At 36.3% G+C, this 23,070-nt stretch overlaps 1 protein-coding gene across 1 annotated transcript; it reads right to left on the bottom strand.

The window, feature by feature from the left end:
• Positions 1-3,113: 3,113 nt before the first annotated feature.
• On the bottom strand, positions 3,114-21,783 carry ND-15 (NADH dehydrogenase (ubiquinone) 15 kDa subunit). Its single transcript, XM_081736960.1, has 3 exons — positions 21,640-21,783; positions 12,778-13,002; positions 3,114-3,323 (listed from the first exon to the last, which is right to left on the bottom strand). The coding sequence occupies exons 2-3, from the start codon at positions 12,979-12,981 to the stop codon at positions 3,222-3,224; spliced, it is 306 nt and encodes a 101-aa protein (XP_081593086.1). The 5' UTR covers positions 12,982-13,002; positions 21,640-21,783; the 3' UTR covers positions 3,114-3,221.
• Between the last annotated feature and the right edge of the window lie 1,287 nt (positions 21,784-23,070).

The raw sequence follows: 23,070 nt of genomic DNA, 5'->3' as shown, positions 1-23,070 counted from the left end.
TGCAATTCCAGTGCAACTAGCTCTTTTATCTTTATTTCTTGATTTTCCTTCTACATCTGTTAAAAATTAAAAAAAAAAAAAAAAAAAAAAGTATTTCCACCTTCAATGATAAGGAACTTCCTTGTGACAAAGACAAGACTAGTTTTCATATCAAAACTGTAATAACCAATGGAATAGGTGTTCGCTACTGTTCGAGAATTGAGTTCTTGGATTTGACAATAATCAAGCAATTCATGCTGATTGCTTGATTGTTGTAAAATCCATGTGACCTTAACTAATGCGACGTAACATGATTTATGAATGTAGTATTCAAATAGGTCAGCTTAGTAAATTTAACTACAATCATGGCAAATTTTGCCGCCCCTTGCAAATGTACGTGTTGAACATATGTATGGTAGAGCCGGCCCTGGCCTTGTCACCCATTATCTGAGACCATAGCAGGATTTTAAATTAACCCCTTCGGGATCCTATGGTACAATTTGTACCATATGCACTTTTCATGGTACATTGCGTTATTTCTCTTCCATTTGAGCTTTTTCGTCCGTTTTTTTTTTTTTTTTTTTTTGTTTTGTTTTGTTTTTCAAGTCCAGAGGCTTTGCAGAAGACATTACGTATGGTTTCAGACCGTCCTGCGTCCAGACATAGGAGGTGATGACGTCATAAGTCAAAAATTTCTTTTCTCATGTTCTAAGCGTATGTTCAATATTTTTTGACGGGCTTATTTTTCTACGTAGAAGATTGAAATTTTGCACAAACATTCAGTCCACGGAGTAGTATGTACCAGATTTTTTGTTCCGATGTCAGTGCTAAAACAGGGGGGAACCAGAGGGGCAAAGGGGTAAAAATAGGGATTTTTTAACCCCAAAAATTCCGTTTTTCGTCATTTTCCCGCCTTACATACATGATAGGACCACGTGAGTCATACCGTCTGAAAGGCAGTTCCATCCTGAAGAGAACGACGGCCGAATTATTATCCTAGGGTAATTAGGGATGTCTCAGGGAATTTTTAAAAAATATACTTCTATATAGGGTAATATGGGGCATTGTCGGTGTATATATTTTTTGGCGGGCTTATTTTTGAACGTAGAAGATTGAAATTTTGCACAAACATTCAGTCCACGGAGTAGTATTTACCAGATTTTTTGTTCCGATGTCAGTGCTAAAACAGGGAGGAACCAGAGGGGCAAAGGAGTAAAAATAGGGATTTTTTACCCCCAAAATCCCGTTTTTCGTCATTTTCCCGCCTTACATACATGATAGGACCACGTGAGTCATACCGTCTGAAAGGCAGTTCCATTCTGAAGAGAACGACGGTCGAATTATTATTCTAGGGTAATTAGGGCCGTCTCAGTGAATTTTTATCCAAATATACTTCTGTATAGGGTAAAAGTGGGGCATGGTAGGGAAATTTTTCTGGCGGGCCTATTTTTTCACGTAGAAGATTGAAATTTTGCACAAACATTCAGTCCACCGAGTAGTATTTACCAGAAGTTTTTTTCCGATTTCTGCGTAAAAACATGGGGGTGCAGAGGAGCAAAAGTTGAAAAAAGGGAAAATTTGCCCCCAAAAATCCCTTTCATCAGGAATTTCCCGCCTTAGATACATAATGGAGACATGTGAATGGTACCGCCTGAAAGACAGTTCTATTCTGAAGAGAATGATTGGCGAATTATAGTCCTAGGGTAATTAGGAATGTCTCAGGAATTTTTTTTCCCTGAGATCATAGTGTTTTATGGTACTTTGGGGCATTGTGGGAATTTTTGATAAAAATTCTCCCGCCCTTACTATTCAAGATAGAAACTTGAAATTTGGCACACACATTCAGTATACCAAGTACTATTTATCAGATTTTTTTTTTTTTTTTGATGGCTACGATCACACAGGGGGGGGGCAAAGTTCGAGAAAAAAAATTCCCTCCAAAATTTTCACTTTGACATTTTTTTCCCGCTTCTGGTATATGGTATGAGCATGCAGGTGGTACCATTCGAAAGCCAGCTCTATTCTGAAGAGAATGAGGTATGAACCATGATCCTAGGATAAATAGTGACGATACAGTAGCTGCTTGACTGAAAGTCTAAAAAATAGCCCAAAAAGCCAGGATCCGGAAAGGGTTAATGTCTGATGACTGGAACTATGCTGCTCGATCTCTTAATATTAGAATTCACTCAAATCAACCAAACTTACTAATATAAATCTTCATAATTTTGGAAATAATTCGTCCTGCAGAAGTGTAGTTGCGTCGTAAATCTCTTTCAATTCTTTGTGTTGTTTTATATATATAAAAATTAATGTGCGTACACTTGTCTGATATCTGAAGACAACTTCATCAGACGGGAATGCTTATCAGCAACAGTTGTGAAAACAGTGTTCACATAAAATACATAGGTGCTGGAAAAAAAAGGAGGGTATCATGTGACATAACTCTAAGTGTAGGTAGCTACAGAAACATTACTGGAAAATGGAAGATCATACATGAGAAAGAAATGGGTTATCTATCATAGGAAACGAAATAAACTGAATTAACTGGTGGAATAAGAATGTGCGAGGAAACGGAAGAAACATGAGAAAATGCATGGTGTCCATAGCCGGAAATTGATCCAGAGACCTTCCGGACTAGAGGTGAGCGCTCTACCACTGAGCTATCGTGCCTTCTTCCATTAGAAGATAGCTTTCATCAACACTGCTTAACTAGATACCAGCAAATGCGCTGCTTTGCAAGACGTAGTGTAGTGATAACTGAGATTGTGATCTTGGTGAAAGAGGTATGTTAGCTAGTCACGTAAGCGCAGTACGTTCTCATGTCCTTGTGGCGTTCCACAAGAATTTTCACTAGTTGTACAATACATATTTTTATTACAATAAACAACAAAATAAACTCTCGACATCCAAACACGGAAGACACTCTAATCCGGCCAGCCGTATGCTACTCCGGCACTCAGTGAGCTGCCGTGATATGTCTCCTCTGCCTTCCAAACGCACATCACAAAATTCCATACCACTGGACGGGCTGAAGAACAAGGCCGACTTATAATATAGACTTTCACATGGAGAACAACTCAAATCATTGACAGAAGACAAAACTTTATAAAATATTAAATAAAAAGGCGCTTGGATAATAGTAACATATTTATTTTAACAAGGTATAATACATTCTGTACGAAAATTCACTATAATTACTTCCACACGGTACTCAATTGAAAAGACCTATTTACAAGCATTCTCTAGAAACTGTCCAGTTTTGGTGCCTGCGCATAATGTTCTTCACGCTCACCTTGGTAGTATTGGCGATGACGTTCCCATCTCATCTGAATCAACCGTTCGAACTGAAATAAAAGCGAAAATTATTCAACGACCATACGGAAAAAATTGCTATATTATTTACATAGCAACCTTAAGAAAATTAAAAAATAAAAGATTACGTTTACAAATTATTATCTATCTATTAAAGTGCTACAATAGCAGTAAAAACGGCTGAACTCCAACCTCTAACAAGGATTTCAAACCTTTTATTTACGGTTATTTGTTATTTCACGTTTAACAAAGACAAATATTTTAAAGTATGTGTACTTTAAATAATTTAAATACGTTTTTTTTATAAAGTTTATATTTTAAAATTGTTGTTCAAAGCCTTTGCATTTTAATAAGCCTTCTTCAATATCAATGTAAATGAATTGTGCTGCCGTCTCCGTAGTTTATTCAAGTATATGTTTGTGGACGTTTATATGTTTGTGGTCAATCCTTTCAACAATGAGATCTCGGAAACTACAGGCTCTAGAAAGATTACGTTTTCACTAATCGATTGCAAATTTTGCGTAGATTGTCCAGTTCTAATTGAATATTTAAAAAAAATATGGCCATTATTCTTTATTACATTTTTACGGATACACTGGAAGTATTGAAAAAAAAAAAAAAAGCATCGTCATATCCTACGCATTATACATTCCAACACTACATAGTTGTATATAGGGGTTTTATATGTCTCAGACGTTTGTTTCATGGACAAATAATAATTCCAGTCTAAGATGAATTTTTATTGTTTCGAGTGTTTTGCACAATGAACACCATATATAACTGGCATTATAATTAATTACGTATGTAATGTATTTGCTTATTACATACTGCATGCAAGAAGAAAGAAAACACTGATCATACATGAATTAGAAACTTCAACAGGAAGTGCGCTCAAATCTTGCAAACGGTACGAGATATTGAAAAAATATCCCTTTTACAGTATCCTTTGCCAATTTTTGTCACGATGTCTTTAACTTTTGCCTGTAAAGGGACATGTACAGATGTTGTGAGGAATTGCAAGGAGATTCATGTTCATATGTGAATGATGCGCTGTGTAGAGAGCGCAGGTTCAGCTAGTCTATATATTAAAATGCTATGTTTATATGTTTGTCCGCAATCCTTTCGACAATAAGATCTCGAAAACCACAAGTGCTAGAAACGTGCCGTTTTCACTGGTCGATTCCAACTTTTGTGTAGATTGTCCAGTTCTCATTCAAATGTTAAAAAAGTGTGTCATTATTGATCTATTCAACATTTTAGGAGCCGTTTTGAGCCCATTAGATTAACATTGTTGCAGACCGAAACTACGGTGTTAGGCAACCAGCAGAGAAGTTACGTATGGTGGATTGACGGTCATTCCAGGCGCTTTGCTTAAAGCTGAATGGCAAAACCTATTACATGCTGGCAACTTCAAAGGCTTCAAGAGACGCAATGAGGCGTACTCGGACAGATATGGATTTATTAGAAAACCAGTTGAGAATGCTCCAAGAGCACTGCCGGAACGAACTTAAAAAGAATGGAGAGATGGAGCGAGAAGGATAACTGTGATTGTTCCTACATGTAAAAGTAAACCTTCTTGTCCGCACCTTGTTTTGTTCCTCGCAAAAATTCACAAAATATCATCTCTCTATGACTTACAGTTCCCGAGATATGGCTCCTTAAATCTCCCAAAATTCGAACTTTTTGGGTCAATACCTGGGGAACGGTGGCCAGTTGATCAAGGCCACCAGTTACTATTTGGTACCAAAATGTTTACCATCCTCTTAGGTACTGATCAACACCAATATGATTTCTCTGTGACTTACGGTTCCCGAAATATGGCTCTAAATCTCCCAAAATCGGAACTATTTTGGCCAATATCACGGGAACGGTAAGTCATCGAGCAGGGTGTCTACTGACTTTCATTTTCAAATTTCCAGTATATTCAGTGTAACTATCAGTAAAATTTCTTTACCTAATACAATCATTTTTTAAAAGTTATTTCGGAATAATCACACACTTGATTATTTCAGATTTGTAACTGAATATTTCATTTTTAATAAATTTAGTTAGCCCTGATTTTTTGAAATACAAATGATTTTTTTAAAACATTTTTAAAGAGCCTCCCAAGTACCCTCACAGCCCTCCACTCCACTCATTGGTTTAAATTGTCTAATTACAAAATGTATACAGATCTTGCTTTGAAAAAATTTACAATCTCAATGGAAACAAAATTGTTTCTAAGACTATTAAAATAAATAAGAAAAAAAAAAAAAAAACATTATTGACAAATTACCAGTTTCATGATTTTTCCAGTATGTGAATCTAAATTACAGTATATTTCCAGTACCAAAATTAAATTCCAGTATAATTCAAGTATTTCCAGTATTTCTAGTATCAGTAGACACCTGTAGAGAGATGATATTGGTGTTAATCAATACCTAAAAGGATGGTAAATATTTTCGTACCGATATTAATTGGTAGCTACTGGCCAAACCAGTATCCAGTTGGACAGTGGCCACTGGTTACTATTTGGTACCAAAATATTTACCATCCTCTTAGGTATTGATCAACACCAATATCATTTCTCTATAACTTATGTTTCCCGAGACATGGCTCCTTAAATATTTGGAAATCGGCCATTTTTTGGCCAAAATCACGAGAACGGTATGTCATAGAGAGATGAGATTGGTGTTAATCAATACCTAAGAGGATGGTAAACATTTTGGTACCGATATTAATTGGTCGCCACTGGCCAATTGGGCAGTGGCCACCGGTTACTATGTGGTACCAAGATATTTACCGTCCTCTTAGATATTGATCAACACCAATATGATTTCTCTATGACTTACGGTTCCCGAGATATGGCTCCTTAAATCTCTGGAAATTGGCCATTTTTTAGCCAATATCTCGGGAACGATAGACACAGAGAATTCAGTAACGAAAGTTCGTTGAAAATATTTCCACTTGATATCGTGTTACTTCTACAAATTTGCTACAAACTCACTCCAACATTTATACATAGTAATTCACTTCCTTTGTGAGTCTCCTATCCTTTACTTGTGTGAGTACGGAGACATGTACAGCGGGAAGGAGATTCATGGTCATAACAGAACGATGCGCTAGGTTCAGCTAGTTAAACGTTAAAATTATAACACTTACATCATACTATGCGAATGGCAAACTCAGAAATAATATTTATTACACGTTATTTGGCTAGTTTTGAATTTAATATCTCTTGCTGCACTTAGGCTACATGAGACGTGCTAAACGTGGAAACAGAACCACATGCCCTCACCAGGAATCAAACCCGGGTGTTTCGCGAAATTTCCATGGCTGAAGATAAAACTATATTCAGGAACGATAAAAACAGTGAAGTTGTTTTTATTTGACAATATAAGTGAAATCTGTTTATGTTTACCATCATCGGTTTCATTGAAAATGGCCAACTTACAGAAAATATGTACATTTTGAAGCAATAGCTATTACAGATCATATCATGCACATTTCTAATTCAGTACGTAGTTATTATCTGCTTACCAGTTTATATTGTATAAATATATACCAGTACTCCCTCATGACTATGTGGTTAGCGTACGCAACTGGGGCGTGGAAGACCCAGGTTCGATTCCCCGTTAGAGTTCAAGTGTTCTGATTTAGCGATAAGCACGTCCCTATAGTCTAGGTGCTAAGAGATACTCAGCTCCAAACCAATCAACCAAATAATAAATAGTAAATATTATTTCTGCAATATAAAAAATAGAAGTAATAAATACCCGAGTTGTAATACCCTGATTTAAATGTTGTAACTTTAACATGCTAATTATCTACAAAACACTACGGCACATTCTTTAATCTTCTCTTCCTTCCATCTGTGACAACAGATACAAATAAACTCGTCAGTTCCACTAAAAACCGGAATATCCATTCCCTCTCGTCCCTCTGGCTCTTAGTTTTGAATTCAGATTCATCCCGTTCAGAATTTTGATCACCACACAGTGGGTACTAGCTGTGGTGGTTTTCTTATTTACACTTTGCAACATGAATACGATCGTCATTTCTTTTTCTTTTTTCTTTTTTTTTTTCAAGTTTTCAGCGAGGAAAATGTACGAACACGCGATCAAAGCATATCGTCTTAGTCGGTTTTATGTGATAACGGTGAATTTGGATTTTCACAGCTAAAGGTCTACTCTTGTATTACGAATTTCAAAAACGCGCGAAGCTTTTGCAAAATACTGTTGAATCTGAGCTTTAGACCGCCTTAGTCGCGTGTCTCGAACACTTACACACAGACTGATAATGAATTATATTGACAAACCGTAAGAGGTAATTCCTCACAACAAAACAAGAGAAAAAGTTCATATTGTAAAATTTCTTGGTAGATAGAGCTAGGTTTAATAACATCAAGGTTCAGAATCGACTTCTATTACCGGTTTATTTACAGAATATACTACAAAATGATTTCTCTAATTTGTCAGGAATAAATTAGGTAGTCAATGGCCGTAAGGTCGCGGACAAGATCTTCACAGAGCCCCGAAGCAGGCTAAGTAGAGTGAAGTAGGAAATCCCAATGCTCCGAAGCAAGCAGTGAGAGGGTTAGAAGTCACAGAGCCCCGAAGCAGGCTAAGCCAGGAGGAAAGGAATAGCCAAGAGTCCCGAAGAAGACTACAGGCTTTGGGGGTAGGTTACTCCTAATGCTCCAAGGCAAGGAGTAGGAGGAACAGCAGAGAACTGGTACTGGACCGCTGGTTGCTGCCGAATTTATAAGTGTCCAGAGCGGCCTTGGCGCTGTCCTGTCACCATGTGATTTGTAGATGCTGGAGGTTCGTAGTCTGCTGCTCGTAATTAGTAATCCCACGTGGTGTGTAGTAAATCCATATGGTGATGTTTACAAACAAGAGTATATGGCATTGTTTGTATACAGGAACATGTGATACATTACAATATGAACCAGTGGGGAAAAAAGTGCATAGTCTCAGAGCTAGCGCTGTTCAAAATCATGAAAAACTAAATCTCAACACGCGCTATTTCGAATTCGAGAAACCGGGGAGTGGCGGTCCATATCAGCGTAAACGAAGTCATACATACGCAATCCAAAAGTGCATATATCATCAACGTGCAATGGATTCCCTACAGGGTATATTACCCAGACATGCTTTCAACAGAATTTTTAAGATATGCTTTGATTTTAAGGATGACCCGAAGTAGAAAAGAGTTAAGTCTTGACAGCAGAGAACACAAGCTTCGACGGCAAGTCAGAAGTGTTAGGGACCACCAGCTCCACGGTTTCTCGTGTTCGGAATAATGTGTGCGGCGATGTATTTTGTCACGGTGTATTTCGTGTTTTTCTCTTTTTTCACGAATAAGCACGAAACAAATCATCGCAGCACACGTTATTTCGATCACGAGAAACCGTTAACTGCCGATCCCTAACATTTTCGATTTCCCTCCGAAGCATTCCATGTTCACGATGTCAAGATTTACCTTTTGCCTACATTTGAGTCACCTTAAGTCAGAGCATATCTGAGAATTCTGTTAAAGAGTATGTCTGGGAATTATATCTGTAGGGAATCCCTTACACAACTATTGCACATTGGAATTAGCTACATTCCATACAAAGGAAGTCATACATACACAATCCAAAAGCAGGATTTTTGGATTGTGTATGTATGATTACCTTTGTGCTGATATGAACCGCTACTCGACTATGTTTCGTGTCGAAATAGTGCATGTAGAAATTTAACTTTTGCAGGATTTTGGACCCTTAGCGCTGGAACTAGCACCCCACAGATCATATGAACTATTTCTCTTGTTTTGATGTGAGTAGTCACTCCTTACACTTTATCGGTATAGTTCATCATACCCTGTATATCATATCATTTGAAATTTGCCCCTCACATATCCTTTTGTTCGTCACCTATTCTCGCGCGAGTGAAAAAAAGGTAATTTTTTCAAAGTTAAAGAACTACTCTCATGGCAAAAATTCCTCAAATTGATCAAACCTTTCGAATTTCGGTTCTCTTCCATTGCGGATTTCCTGTTGTTCACCGCGCCATAATAAATACATATAAAGAAACATTCGCAGGTCTAGCCTTGTGTCAAAAATGGTTCAAATCAGTAATTCCTGCATTCTAGGACGCTATGTTCGCGTAATTTGATTCCTGTATTTCGTTTACAGAAACCCGAGGCACTATTAAGAGAGACAGACCTCCGATGGAAGTGGAAAGAAATTGAAGATATTTTTCATCTAAACCCCACGCCAATTTTCACCATATCCTTATACTTCCTCGCTCCAAAAAAGAAAGATACGAAAAGAAAAACCTTTATAATAATCAAAAGGGAACTATCTTAGTAGAAATGCATGTATTATTCAGGAATTAAAAATTTGAAGGGAGATGAGTGGTATTATTCGTGTGTTTCTATATTGCCTGAAGCTTGCTGGCAATTCAATAAATCTGGTATTTACATGTAAATCGGTTATATAAAAACATACTAATACTTTTACTACTACAAAGATAATATAAAAAGATGCACAAACAGTGAGTCACCCAGTCTGGCTTGCGCCGTGAAGATGATGGCTGAATTTTCCGCAAAACTGCTCTACATTTTACAGTTTTATTTCGGCTACAAGAAGAAGCGCGACGTTTGGGTCCCTTACGATCTGACTAAAAAAACATTTACTCGATCGAACGTCTATCTGTGAATCTACTGGAACGTAAGAAACTCGAGCCATTGCTCAAGCAGTTGATGTCAAGCGATGGAAAGTGGATACTTCCGACAATAATATCGAAAAATATCGTGGTCAAAGTGAGAAAAAGCTCCACAGTTTGTGACACAGCTCATACTGACGCCCAGGAAGGTTATGCTGTGCGTTTGTTGGGATTGGAAGAGCATCGTGTATCACGAACTGCTGCCGTCTGGCAGAACGTTAAACCAGGGTGTCTCCTATTTCAGACAAATAAAATTCCCTGACGTTTCGTAACATTTGTAGTTTTGTAATATCTGTTCTTTCTGTTCCCTTAGTTGCAATAGTTGTTATGAAAATTTGAACAACGCTTAAGTATCTTTTATTCCGGCAAAAACAATATTGTTAAATACAATGTATTCTTGATGGCCTCCCATCTCCCCTTACAGCTACCTCTCTCCGCTCCTTTTATCAGTACAACTAATATATATATATATATATATATATATATATAGTTCAAATACAAAAAGTGTGAATGACAGAACATACATAATAATACACAAAAATGCATTAAGAACAGAATGCAGAAGATTTAACATTTCATACCACATACTTGTTAGGTATACTCAGTTACATAAACTAGACTCTTCAAGTGATTTACTTGTTAGAATTTTTTTATTATTCCAGGACATGAAGTAGGGCTAATACATACACGACAATACACACAAATATATGGATACTAACACGAATGACAAACATTGTGGATTTTAGTATTCTAGATTACTAAATATAGTATACTAGATAAAAGTATTCTATATTTAGTATTTCTGTGTAGAATACTAAATACAGAATATTTTTATAATCTGGAACACTAAAATCTACATGTGATTTCCATATGATCACGTTACTGGATCTTTCTCTTAAGATTTTTCATGTACTCATCAACTTCGTTGATTTCTATTGCTGCTTTCTCAAGGATTTTTTCCTTCTTTTTCTTCAGTTCTTCCAACTCTGCCGATCCTCTCTTTCTTTCGAACGATTTTTCTCTGCCTCACGTCAGTTGCTGTCTGCTTCCTTCTGAGAGCCTCTTTCCATTTTGCATTTGCATTGCTTGCTGCATGAATTAATTGTTTTGAGACTGGCATTACCTGAACACCTCCGTGGAACGTGACAGCGTCATGTACTATTCTCTGCAAAACTAAAGACTCTTCGAGTAGATTATCTACAAGAAACTCCTTATTCAATGGGAAACTGCGTTCAACGGAAGCGTTTCCGTGATAACACTAGAATTTTCTTAACGAACGCTGAAAATTTGTTGCTGGTGTTAGTGTTGTCAAGAATGATGAATCACAAGTGATCTAAACGATCTTTAGTCACGTCAAAATTCTTCCTTCTTGTGATAACTGAATCTTAATTACAAACTTCACTGTAGAGTCGTTTTACTTCATCACCAGCAGGGCCAGACAAATGATGATTCTCTACAAGCACTTCCAATGCTACGGTTATTTGTTCCTCCCCAAATCTCTTGTTTAAAACTGAATTGGGAGACAGGCATGTAGCATCGTAAGTCCGTCAAAGACAATTTATACAGAATTTTCTTACAAAAAGTGTTAAAATATGCAAATAATCCCTCCGAAAACGACGGATATCCAGTTCAGATAACTTCTCTGATTTTAATGTACGTGTTGTAAATCCGACATCAACCTGCTCAGCTGAACACAGATCCTTACTACCATCTTCTAGGCAAATTTCCATCAGGTCTTCAGAACTTGCTACTTCAATCACAATGGACTTTCTTTTTTTTAATTAATTTATTTATTTAACAAATCTAGTTATAGGGGACTTCAGAAGTTTAAGTATTTCACCATGAAGAAAAGGAAGCATTGATGAGTTGACTGAAATTTCGTAAGAAAAGGTTGAATGTCTGCAGCAGCGGTTTGGAAGAAAGCTAATTTAGCTCCAAGCAAAGAATCTTTCAGACATGATTTCAAAGCTGTCACAAGATGGTTCTCGATTACTACCTGAAACTGAATCGACATACTTCTTCAAGTATGGTAGTAATCGCTAAGCCCTAACTACTACATTCACATTTTCTGTAAAAAATATGAGCAGTTGTTAGAGAAAATGATCTTATTAAAAAGTTACAAGCATACCAAAAATATTCACAAAAACTACCTGCAAAATAATAAATAAACATCACAAAAGACACGAGGAACGCCAAACTGCGCTGAAAATGGAATATGGAGGAAATTGAATATGAGTTTTAAATCTAACTATTGTAGATATGCATTATATTATAAATTAGAGTTAATCCTACATAAATGTTATTTAGGACTTTATTGGGGATCATTAGTTGCAACAGCCTAGCTACACCTCTGAACATGAGAATCACTTTTTAACGTGGAAATCAGACACCACGAGCTCCAGACGCAACGGTTACCAACTCCTTTCTGAAGTTCTTCATTGTATGATGACTTTTGCTGTAGCAAAAAGTTGTTTCCCAAACTTTACCAAAAATTTCCAGAATATACAGAAAATTCCATGATTTTTTCCTGACTTTTCCAGAAATTATAAAATTCCCTGACTTTTCCATGTTTTCCAGACTATTAGACACCCAATAAACTTGACCTGAACTGTCGATAATTGCTGTTGTTGAGATGCTGAATCAATTAAAAAAAAAAAAAAATCTTGGTATCCCTCATCTTTTTTGCTCTGACCCTTGGGACACCTACTTACCGAAGACACACAGACATACATAGCCTTTCTATAACACTCTCGATACATACGCATAACATAATTTGGAAGTCTAAAATCTTTCTCACCTCCTTTCGACGAAAAGCACACTCATAGAAGTCATCTATATAATCTTTGCACTTCTGTTTCCCTCGATACATGCCGTAAGCCTCTAAGCACTCCATCATTCGCATCTCAAATTTTGCACATTTCCCATCTGTTTGATGAGTCACCAAGTTGCCTGTCAAATCTGTTAATGGGAGGCGAAGATATGGAAAAATAGGAGGAGCCATTATTGCAGTGCTACTACGGCCCTAAAACAACAGAGAAAATTATAAGTAAATTAGACACGCTCAATTATATAAATACCATATGAAGCAATTAACGACAGATTAACAAAATATTAAGCTCCAACAAGGACCTATTTTTGCTTTTGCCGCGAAATAAGTGTCTTGTTTAAGAATTACCGAGCATATGGAATGAGATCTAGGACGTTTCAGTGAACGTTTGGTGTGAGCACGTTTGCCTGTAAAGGATGTTTCGGTGTATAAAATATTTGCTGGCATTACTTTCGACGTACTTACGTAATATGTGTGCATTGCATAGATTAATCTAATACCAGCATTATAAAAAATAAATAAATAAATAAATAAATAAATAAAATCGGAAACAACTCTAATGACTCATGAAATTTGGTGTAATGATTTTCCGGGTAGGACGAAGCGATTTGCCTAGGTTTTATCTTCGGAAAATTAGTTGTTAACGGAATCCGAACCAAATGTGCTCCCGCCGAGAATCGAACACGGGTCTCACACGCCAAAGGCGCGTATGTTAACCGCTTAGCCACGAAGGAGCTCTTTGGAAAATTCGTATACAAGCGCCTCCGGTAAATAAAATATTTCTTAAGAGGGTGAGGGTGGGGCTCCATTATATCTTTAAAACAGCTCTGGAATTCTCATGAGATATACATTCTCTGTGTTTTATAGCAAGTAACAAACAGAGTAGTAACGATAGCAATATGAAGAGAGCATTAATTAGGTTCTCATACTGAATATTCATAGAAACAAAAAGGGAGAATTAGTTCACACATTATATAAAATAAAACTTGAGATCTTAAAATATATATATATATTTGAACTTTGCAATCTGACACTCGAAGTGCCATAGTGTAGTTGCTATGCCATAGAGAAGATACTGTGCCATACTGTAACATTGAGGTAATTAGACTGATAACAATGCGTTTATGATAAAATAAAATGCTTTCGTGATAAATTTTTGATTTACGACGAAATTAGCAATCTGTGCAATAAAATGCTTTAAGTCAAAACTCTAATTTGCAAATGTGCTCTACATAAAATATATGATTTGTACATTATTTACCTGTAAATATGTTTATACAGCAAAATATAAAAAAACAATTTCAATAAATAAATCTACTCCACAACGTTCCCGAGAAACACATTACAATTCTACTATTACTCTATTCTGTTTATGTGCAATATATACATTATTTACTGCAAAGTATTCAGCGTCAATAAATAAATCTATTTCGCAACGTTCCTGAGACACCCATACGACATTTCGATGTATTTTATCAATAGTAAACATTATTAAAACGAAACAATATTTAGAATTATTCTTTTGATTGAAATTACATAATAATAATAACTTTATAAAAAAAAAGATTCATAAACTCATATAAAAAAGTTGCTTTTGCAATTTAATCTCTTTGAGTAATGAATGGGAATTTAGATCTGAATATAATACGAATAATATACGGGAGTGAAACGTGATAACCCACAAATGTGTGTTCATCAAGATTTTACGAATACTTACACTTTTATGAACAGTTTTAGGTTTTTGGTTTAAACTTATTTTTTTGGAAAGAAATAGCTGGTTTAAACCACCTTGGCTTAAACCAGCCAACCCTGATTTTAGTTATTAGTTGACCTTTTATTTTCTCAAGAATTTACTTCTTTCTAATTAATAATTTTCTTTAGGAAAAGCGAATATTTTGGTGTGACGATTGGAATGTTTACACCGAACTACTCAAACGTTCTTTCGTCGAAATGCCCTACACTGAAGGAGTCGTATCCCTACGGAATGGAAATGTGTGTAGTTAAATGAAGAGTCTATGTGTGTTGATGTAGGATAGTTGGAAGAATACGGGTGAAATGATTTTATAATTGGGTATAGATTTATTCATTACATCAGAAATCACTGTAAAGTTTGATGTTTCACTCAAGAAGATATAGAGGTATCACTAGATAGTCTATAACGGAATTGTTCCAGTAAAAGTGACTTGTTATATAGAGTATAGATTATTTAAAGTTGTGTAATTTAACACTATTATTTCTGGTACCGTAACTATTAATTTCAATTGGTTTTTGATAACTTAATATATATCTTCAAATGGCGCAATCGGTAGAAGCGAAAGATAACTAATTTTTCTATTTTCGAACTCTTCCATGTAGAAACAAATTAGATACTGTCTTATATAGAAAGATTTAAACAGCCATATTTTCTGGCTCAAATACCTGAAAACTTTTAGTGGTTGGATTTAGTGCTTAAGAAGAGTCAATGCAATACTGTAGGCCTGATCTACCTGACTATAAGAATAATTTTGGTGAGTTAAAGCAAGTAATGATAAACTAGTGCAGATCTGAAACTAATAAAATAGCTGAACACTAAAAGTTTCACAGTTTAGAGCAGCCTATACCCTTCAAGTAGGATGCAAGGAAGAATAAAAAGAAAGCTTTTGGTTAGAGTTAGATCAAATTTTAATGGAAGTACTTGATATTGACAGGTTAATTGTTGGAGGTGACCTAAATGGACACACAGGGAAGAGCAAAGAAGAGGAAGAAAGAGTGCTAGGGAAGTGGAAGTTTGGAAAAAGGAATGCAGAAGGTGGAAGAATAATAGGCCAAGCAATTGCATTCGACCCGCTTTATCTAACACCTATTTCGAGAAGTAAATAGCCAGTTTATAACTTACAAGAGAGGGGGCAGATCAAATCCCATCAACTGTATACTGTGCAGCAGGAAATGCCTTAAGAAAATGAAGGACAGAAAGGTGACAAATGGAGAAAGTGTGTCCTCACAGCATAGATTGCTTCCAGTCAATTGTGCGTTTACAGTGGTCAAATACGAGAAACCAATACAGAGAGACCAAAGGATAACAAGATGAAAAACTAAGGAATCAAGGAAAAGGTTCTACAACAAACAAAGTTGGTAAAAGATGTACAACAATGATGGACGTTGAATAGTCATACCGTGAGGAAAATCGGAGAAGTGCTGGGGAAAACAACAGGGAAAGGACTACAAGGAAAGAAGAGCTGGTGGCGGAACAAGGAAATGTAAGTGGAAAGAAAGAGATGAAGGAAATACCTGCTTCGGTGTAAGTATCTTGGATCATATCTCAGGATAGAAGATTAATACAGAAACCCATCACAGAATACAATCCGGCTGGCTACACTGGAGAAGAATGAGCAGAGTGCTGTGTAACAAGAAAGGAAGTCGCAGATTAAAAAGCCGTATATATAAAACAGTAATAAAACCGGTCATGATGTAAATAGTGAAACGTGGCCAATCACAAGGACCAATGAGGATGTTAATTGAAGGATGTGACGAGGAAGGACAGAATAAGGAACGGTTACATAAGAGACACTGTCGAAGTAAAACTCCTGAAAAGAAGTTTTCAAAATAGAAGCTTAGATGGCTAGGACATGTAGTAAGAAGAAACGATGACTATGTTTGAAAGAGAATTGGAAAGCTAGAGAAACATGGAAGAAGGGAAAACTTAAAATGACATGGAAGGCGCCCAGGACAGTAGGGGAAAAAGAATTAAAGACGGGAATGCCGACCCCATATAAACAAGGAAAAAAGACGGAGACAAAGAAAACTTTGTCTATTTCATAACCGATTTCTAATAAAATTATACTTTGATATTTTCAGTGAAAATGAACGAAAACACAGGAGGATTGCCCACATTCGAACTACACGAAGATATTGTAATGAACAGTAACCATCACACACATGTAATATAGTATGAAGTTTCTAAGACTTGTCTCACTTAAGCTGATCAATACGCATTCAGCAGATTTTCATTTTCCTGAGTAAAAACGCCACACTATGGACTAGACAGAAGTAACGATTCAGAATAGAACTGCGAAGATTTGGAAGTTGTATACATAAAATGTTTCGTATCAGTATAAAACATTATAGTGTATGGGTCCTATTTTTGGATACATACCTTTGGCAGCACGAAATGAAAGACAGTACATACGTGTCCGAATCGAAGGTTGAATGTGGTATCGTGAAAAGAAAAAAAGAATAAATGTTCGAAAATCCTTTGTACTTGTACGAAACAGTATATTAACTTGCGGATAAAGCATTCTTAAGTGGATAGTAGGACAAAGGCTTATTCTCTGATGGTAATCTAATACATAGATTGTCGAAACGGAATATGGGTTTAAAAAAGACAGAATTTCCCTACACCGTAATAATACTTGTATCCAGTACTAGTGGAAACTAAAGACAGTGTAAAAATTCCGACATGGACTTTTCTTTCTTTCTTACTTTTAAGTTTAACACTTCTTTTCAGCACCAACATATGTAACCTGCTTCTATAATTCGAAGTGCAATCCGAATTACTTCACTGAGTTCAAATTTTTCAAGGCTCTCCCATTGGGAATCGAACTCGGGGCCCAGTGCACTAAAGGTGCACGCGCACTTGCCACTAGACCATTGGGAAGGGCATAAAAGATCACAAAGTGGACATTGATTTTTTTTATTTCATCCTGATAGACAAAATATCTTTTAAACAGTGACAGAGCGTTCGCCTCTGGTACGTGGGATCCCTGGTTTGATCCCAGCTCGCGGCAACTGGACTTTGTGGTGGACAAACACCGTGTTCGTAGGTTTTCCTGTCACTTTATTCATTCCACCATTGCATTCATTTCTCATTATCAACGCCACCTTTTGCCTAGCCGGCATAAGCGTGGGACGTACGTAAAACTTAAATATATCTATCGAAACTGAGCTACCAGAAAAGCGATAGTAAGTGTCTGAATCAATGGCTTAATGTGCTATTTTGAAAAGAAATACAGGACAAGAGGTGCTTGACACAAAAAAAAGTACGGAACAAACTACATAAGAACAATGTATGTCATTATTCAATGATGCTCTCACACACCGACGAATCACTGGTAAAAGTAAAATCTTTCCGGCATTACGAGATGTAGCTTGCGTGGAAACATTATATTTATAGCAACTTACCCCATACTCTTCTAAAGCCATCCTATGGAATATAATGTAGTATTCGAAATTGTACAAGTTTGCTTTGGGCACACCAGCCCAAATGATTGTTAAAAATTATAATTCTTTCAGTAATTTGTTTCTTATTTCCTTCTAAATTATATGCGCTGGGTGACATGAAAATATCTCACTTGGGACAGATAAAATTTAACGCGGGCGATTAGAAGTAATCGTTTAAAAATTACAATAATTTTACAATTTGCGTATAAATACAGCATCCGGATGTATGGCAAAAAAGTACAGTGAAAACAAACCACCCTGTGCCAGGTGTCCAAGCGGTAGCCAGGGGGTGCGTCCGAAACGAGCAGAACTGTCAGCGACGATGGGTATACGCGTAAGCGAGGACAGGGAAAGCAATTGAGTTTTGGCAATGATACGATTTTCATTAGCACTTGTCATGGTTTCATATTAGTACGATCCATTTGTAAATATATAATACAGCTTCTGTATACTGCGCAGAAATACACTGCTGGTGGAAAATAGTATCTAATACAGTTATCTTTCTGAAAACCACTCATTCTAGCTTTGGAACTTCTTGTATAAAAACACATTAGCTGATGAAGGCAAAGTTAATTTGCCGAAACTGTAACGCTATTATTATTAGTTAATATATGCTTTGGTCAGAATTTGTCTGTTTTCTAGTCATCTTTCATATGCACTCACTTATTTTATTCGTCGTAATGCGCTTGTAACGATTTTACACCAGTAACCCTACATTTGTACACCTAAAATACAACTGTATTAGTTCCTATTTAATTCTATCGCCTGCAGAAATATGTCCTTTATAAATAAGTCTTTTCACGCAAAGTATTGAAGTTTACATGTAAATCTTCCAGAATGTGGTGTGCCAAAAGTAAAACAGCGCCTTCGAAATAGCTTTTCACCACGGTTGGCTGGTTTAAACCAAGGTAGTTTAAACCAGCTTTTTTTTTTTTTTCAAAAAAACGAACTGGTTTAAACCAAAAAACGAAAAATGTTTGTAAAAGTTTAAGTGTTCGTAAAATCTTGATGAACACACATTTGTGGGTTATCGCGTGTCACTCCCGCATACTATTCGTATTATATTCAGACCTAAATTTCCCATTCATTACTCAAAGAGATTATACTACAAAAGCATTTTTTTTGTAAGTTTATGAATGCTTCTTTTGTGATTTTTTTATAGTTGTGTTATTATTGTTATGCAATTGTAATCAAAGAAAAATTCTAAATATTGTTTCATTTTAACAATGTTTAATATTCTTTTTTTGGCGGGGGGGTGGGGTGTCACACAAACCCCACGAGAGACATTTACTGAAATCAGATGTATCTGTGGTATCTATTATGTATAAATGGGTCAGAGCCAAAGTGGACTGAAATAACTCTTATCTTTATTCACTTTTCTTACCGATATGCAAATTAAATCGTTGTATTTTTTTAACTTGGACCAATAAAAGTCATAGTGAACTAACTTCGACTTAATTAGTTCTTCTGTACTCTGCAGTATTTTGAAATTGTCCAGATATAATTCTGCATAATGGTTTCACATATGCAACTGTTTATCTCTTTGTCCTTCTCAAATGGCTCTTGACAGTTAGACAATTATATTAAAAGTACGTAAAGATCATTATAACGTATCAGGAGTCCTTTGTGCGTTAGTCAGCAGACGTATCGCTTTTGTGGTCAATTAGTCCCGGTTTCGAGTTCAAATGGAGGACAATTTGTTTCGGATGTAAGTCGAGAAATGGTTTGGACTCTGCTTTAAGCTTATGTGACTCATTCCAGCATAACCCGGTTGTTGAATAGTAACACCAAGGTGAAACAAACTTATTTCTGTCCATATGTGATATAAATACATAGACTAAATTATTAAAAAAAAAAAAAAAAAAGTCTTTTAAAAAAGTTTAAACCCCCACAAAAAAAAACTGTTTTTAATTTTTTTCAATAAAAACTATGGTTTTTGCCAACCCTGCTTTCCACACTCTCCCTGCTGACGTCTCCATTAAAACGCAGGCATTCATGATAATAAGAATTAATGTAAGAGAAAGTGCAATGTTTGTTGTATAATCTTACGTGCCATCTCATTTTACAGGAGCATACTTATTAGAAGGAAATTAAGGATTAGTTGAGCAGACGGTTCTACCAAACTGAAAATTTATAGGTAAAATATACGATGTGAAAAATTTTATGTGAAGGAATGAGGGTGTGAATGTAACTAAAGACGGTCAGTGCACAGAATATTATAATGAATTTCGAATGGTAGTCGCATGGGTAAATGTGCTCTTTCACTATCCTCGTTTATGCGTACACATACCGTCGCTGACGCACATGCTCCCTGCGGAATCAACCCTTACTACCGCTCCCCCAGCTGCGTTCCTGCCCCGACTCGGTTAGATAGCATTCGTTATTTTTTTTGTGGCCATCTAGCACAAGTCGGTTCGTGTTTTGTGAATAGTTTTTTATATCATACGCCCATTCTTTATTTTCATTGCTGAACCCTCCTGAAGTCAATCTACAAGTAGTAATGGAACTCCTTATTTAGTATATGCTTGGCTGAAGGAAATACAAAGCTCTAACCTCATCTGAACACGTAATGAATGTATCAAAATTTGATAGAACCGTCTATAATGTAGAAATTTCATTATTACTACCTTAAAAAGTGTTTAAAGATGGAGATACATTAGTACTTAGATATGACATAAAACCTATACGGTACATAAAAAAACCTACGAACTTAGAAACCAACTTGTACTAGGTGGCCACTAAAATGTACGTATTAAGGCAGGAGCGCATCCATGGGAACCAGGCGCTTAAACGACGGTGTATATATATAAGCGACGATAGTGGAAAAACACTTGATATAGCATAAAATACATGCTTTATCAAGTAGCCTAACGTATTTCTTTCATAATTTTACTAATTTTTGATCCTATAAACTAGGATAGCACCTAATCTTAACGTGCAGAAGATATACAGAGTGGCCCAAAAGTAGGTATACATACCAGCATCAATTAATGGTAATAGTATACATGAGAACCCCCTGATCTACGTTTCTTCTGTGTTCTATTACCACTTTTACATGAAATACCATAAATTTTCTACGTAGTGCAATAGTAAGAAGTATCCATGTGCACAAGACATGCGATATGCGTTAAATCTCCTCCCCCCCACACATATGGTCATAGATAAAGTACAAGGGCACTACACATGCAGATATAAAGTACAGGTACGTTCTTTTTTCTTTTCGTATCAGTCGATAAGTAAATAAAAGTCGCTTTGTTACCCCCTTTGTAAGTTCGAACATACTCAATGAATAATCCCTAAAAGTATGAGCGTGCTGCTCCTTCGGGAACTGATGCAGCTTCATGTATACTATATCCGTACGGGATTGTATACCTACTTTTGGGCCACCCCGTATTAATTGTAGTGCAATCAGTATGTTTACGTCTTACTCCCCTAAATATAACCTACACCCAATGAAGGGATGCATTTCTATTAAGTATGGACCCATTACAGAATATTTCTAAGTAAATTTCAAGTATTACCACTCTCCTCTTACGCAACCGTATTTATTAATACTTCCAATTTTTTAAAGTCTGTAACAAATACACTTTCTACTTTTTTCCCATAATATCAAGCATAAACCAAATGTGCAGTTACCTTCTCTTAACACTTCAGAAATTCAGCATAAATATTACTTCTGCTTGATACAAAATCCACAGTAAGTCTAATACTTCTTCTTCTTCTTCTTCTTCGATAACTTCTTGCAGTGATGCAAATTCATTCAGAGCCGTTTTCCCTTCACATGCTTCAGAATTTCCCTTTTCCGACAAAATTTCCCTTCATCCAAACCGTTCAAGTACTGTATTTAGTAAACGTATTTTTAATCGTTTTCGCTTCCACCCCCTCACCCCAATCTTATAACCACATACAAGCAGATGCCTGACAGCCTTCCTTTGAGCTTAAGCAGAATTTGAAATTGATTTGTTGTTTAGGTATCTAAGGCGTCGCGAAGAGGAGGGGAAAGGATATGGAAAGGTGTAGGTCAGGACCTATGTTAAAGGTGCAATCTCTGCATTTGCCTGGTGTGACTGAGGAAAAACCCTATAAATACCTCGGTCAGGACGGACAACCTAAATAAATCATTAAAAACATAAAATAAATATTATGTAAATTTAATTTTTATCCTAGATATCATGATAGATTTTAATATTAATGTAATCTAAGGTACAAAGAAAATATTAAGCTTATATTTGGTATGTACTTACTTAAGAACAGTACTCCCATATTTACTGAACCGAATACGAACAGTTACAAAAAAAAACTCGAGTTGCTACTGTCTTTGGCTGTACACGAGAAATGTTCGTAACACAATACAAACAAAATCAAAGTTTAGAGATGCGGAATTCTTAAGAATTTATAGTTCTATGCGCACAGTCACCAGAAACATTTGTAAACTTACACAAACACACATACACTAATGACCCAGTATTCGCCCATATATACATATTTACATTCACGACACGCAGATTTTCTTCGCAAGCAATTCCTCCGAGGTCACGGTAATTTTTCGCCTGCCCTGCTAGCAACTAGCGCAGCAGAGTGACAAATGCACTTCATCATTATTAACTTCGGGCAGTCATTCTTTAACAATGAGGAAAACGAATTGTTTGTACCCACCATCACGTTTGCACCATCGCACGCCAAGCCGATAATGTTCTTCAGTGGGATGTCTTTCTCCCGCAAATATTCACAGAAAGCGGAATAAATGGCATTTGCTGAACAATCTTTAGCGCCCAACTTCACTAACTCCAGTAACTGGGTTTGGACCCAACCATTAAATGGTGAAATGTATTGGGCCATAACACACAACGTTTTTTGGCACGAAATATCAGTGCTTTCATCCACGAGAATAGAAAAGGGGACTTGCTTTAAGTTATCAGCAATCCGTTCAATTTTAGCCCTGGTCAACCCATTTTTTACTATCGCAGTACATTTTGACCTCCTTAATTTAATGTTTTTCGCAATTCCGGAGTAATGAAATACATCCTTCAGAAGTGATACAAGATGGGCAACCACCTGGAAGGCAAC

Source organism: Thermobia domestica, chromosome 13 (genome assembly GCF_964235325.1).
Source record: "Thermobia domestica chromosome 13, izTheDome1.hap1.1, whole genome shotgun sequence".
Classification (NCBI taxonomy): Eukaryota; Metazoa; Arthropoda; class Insecta; order Zygentoma; family Lepismatidae; genus Thermobia; species Thermobia domestica.
The sequence above is the reverse complement of the archived record's forward strand: the minus strand, read 5'-3'. Positions and strand labels throughout refer to the sequence as shown.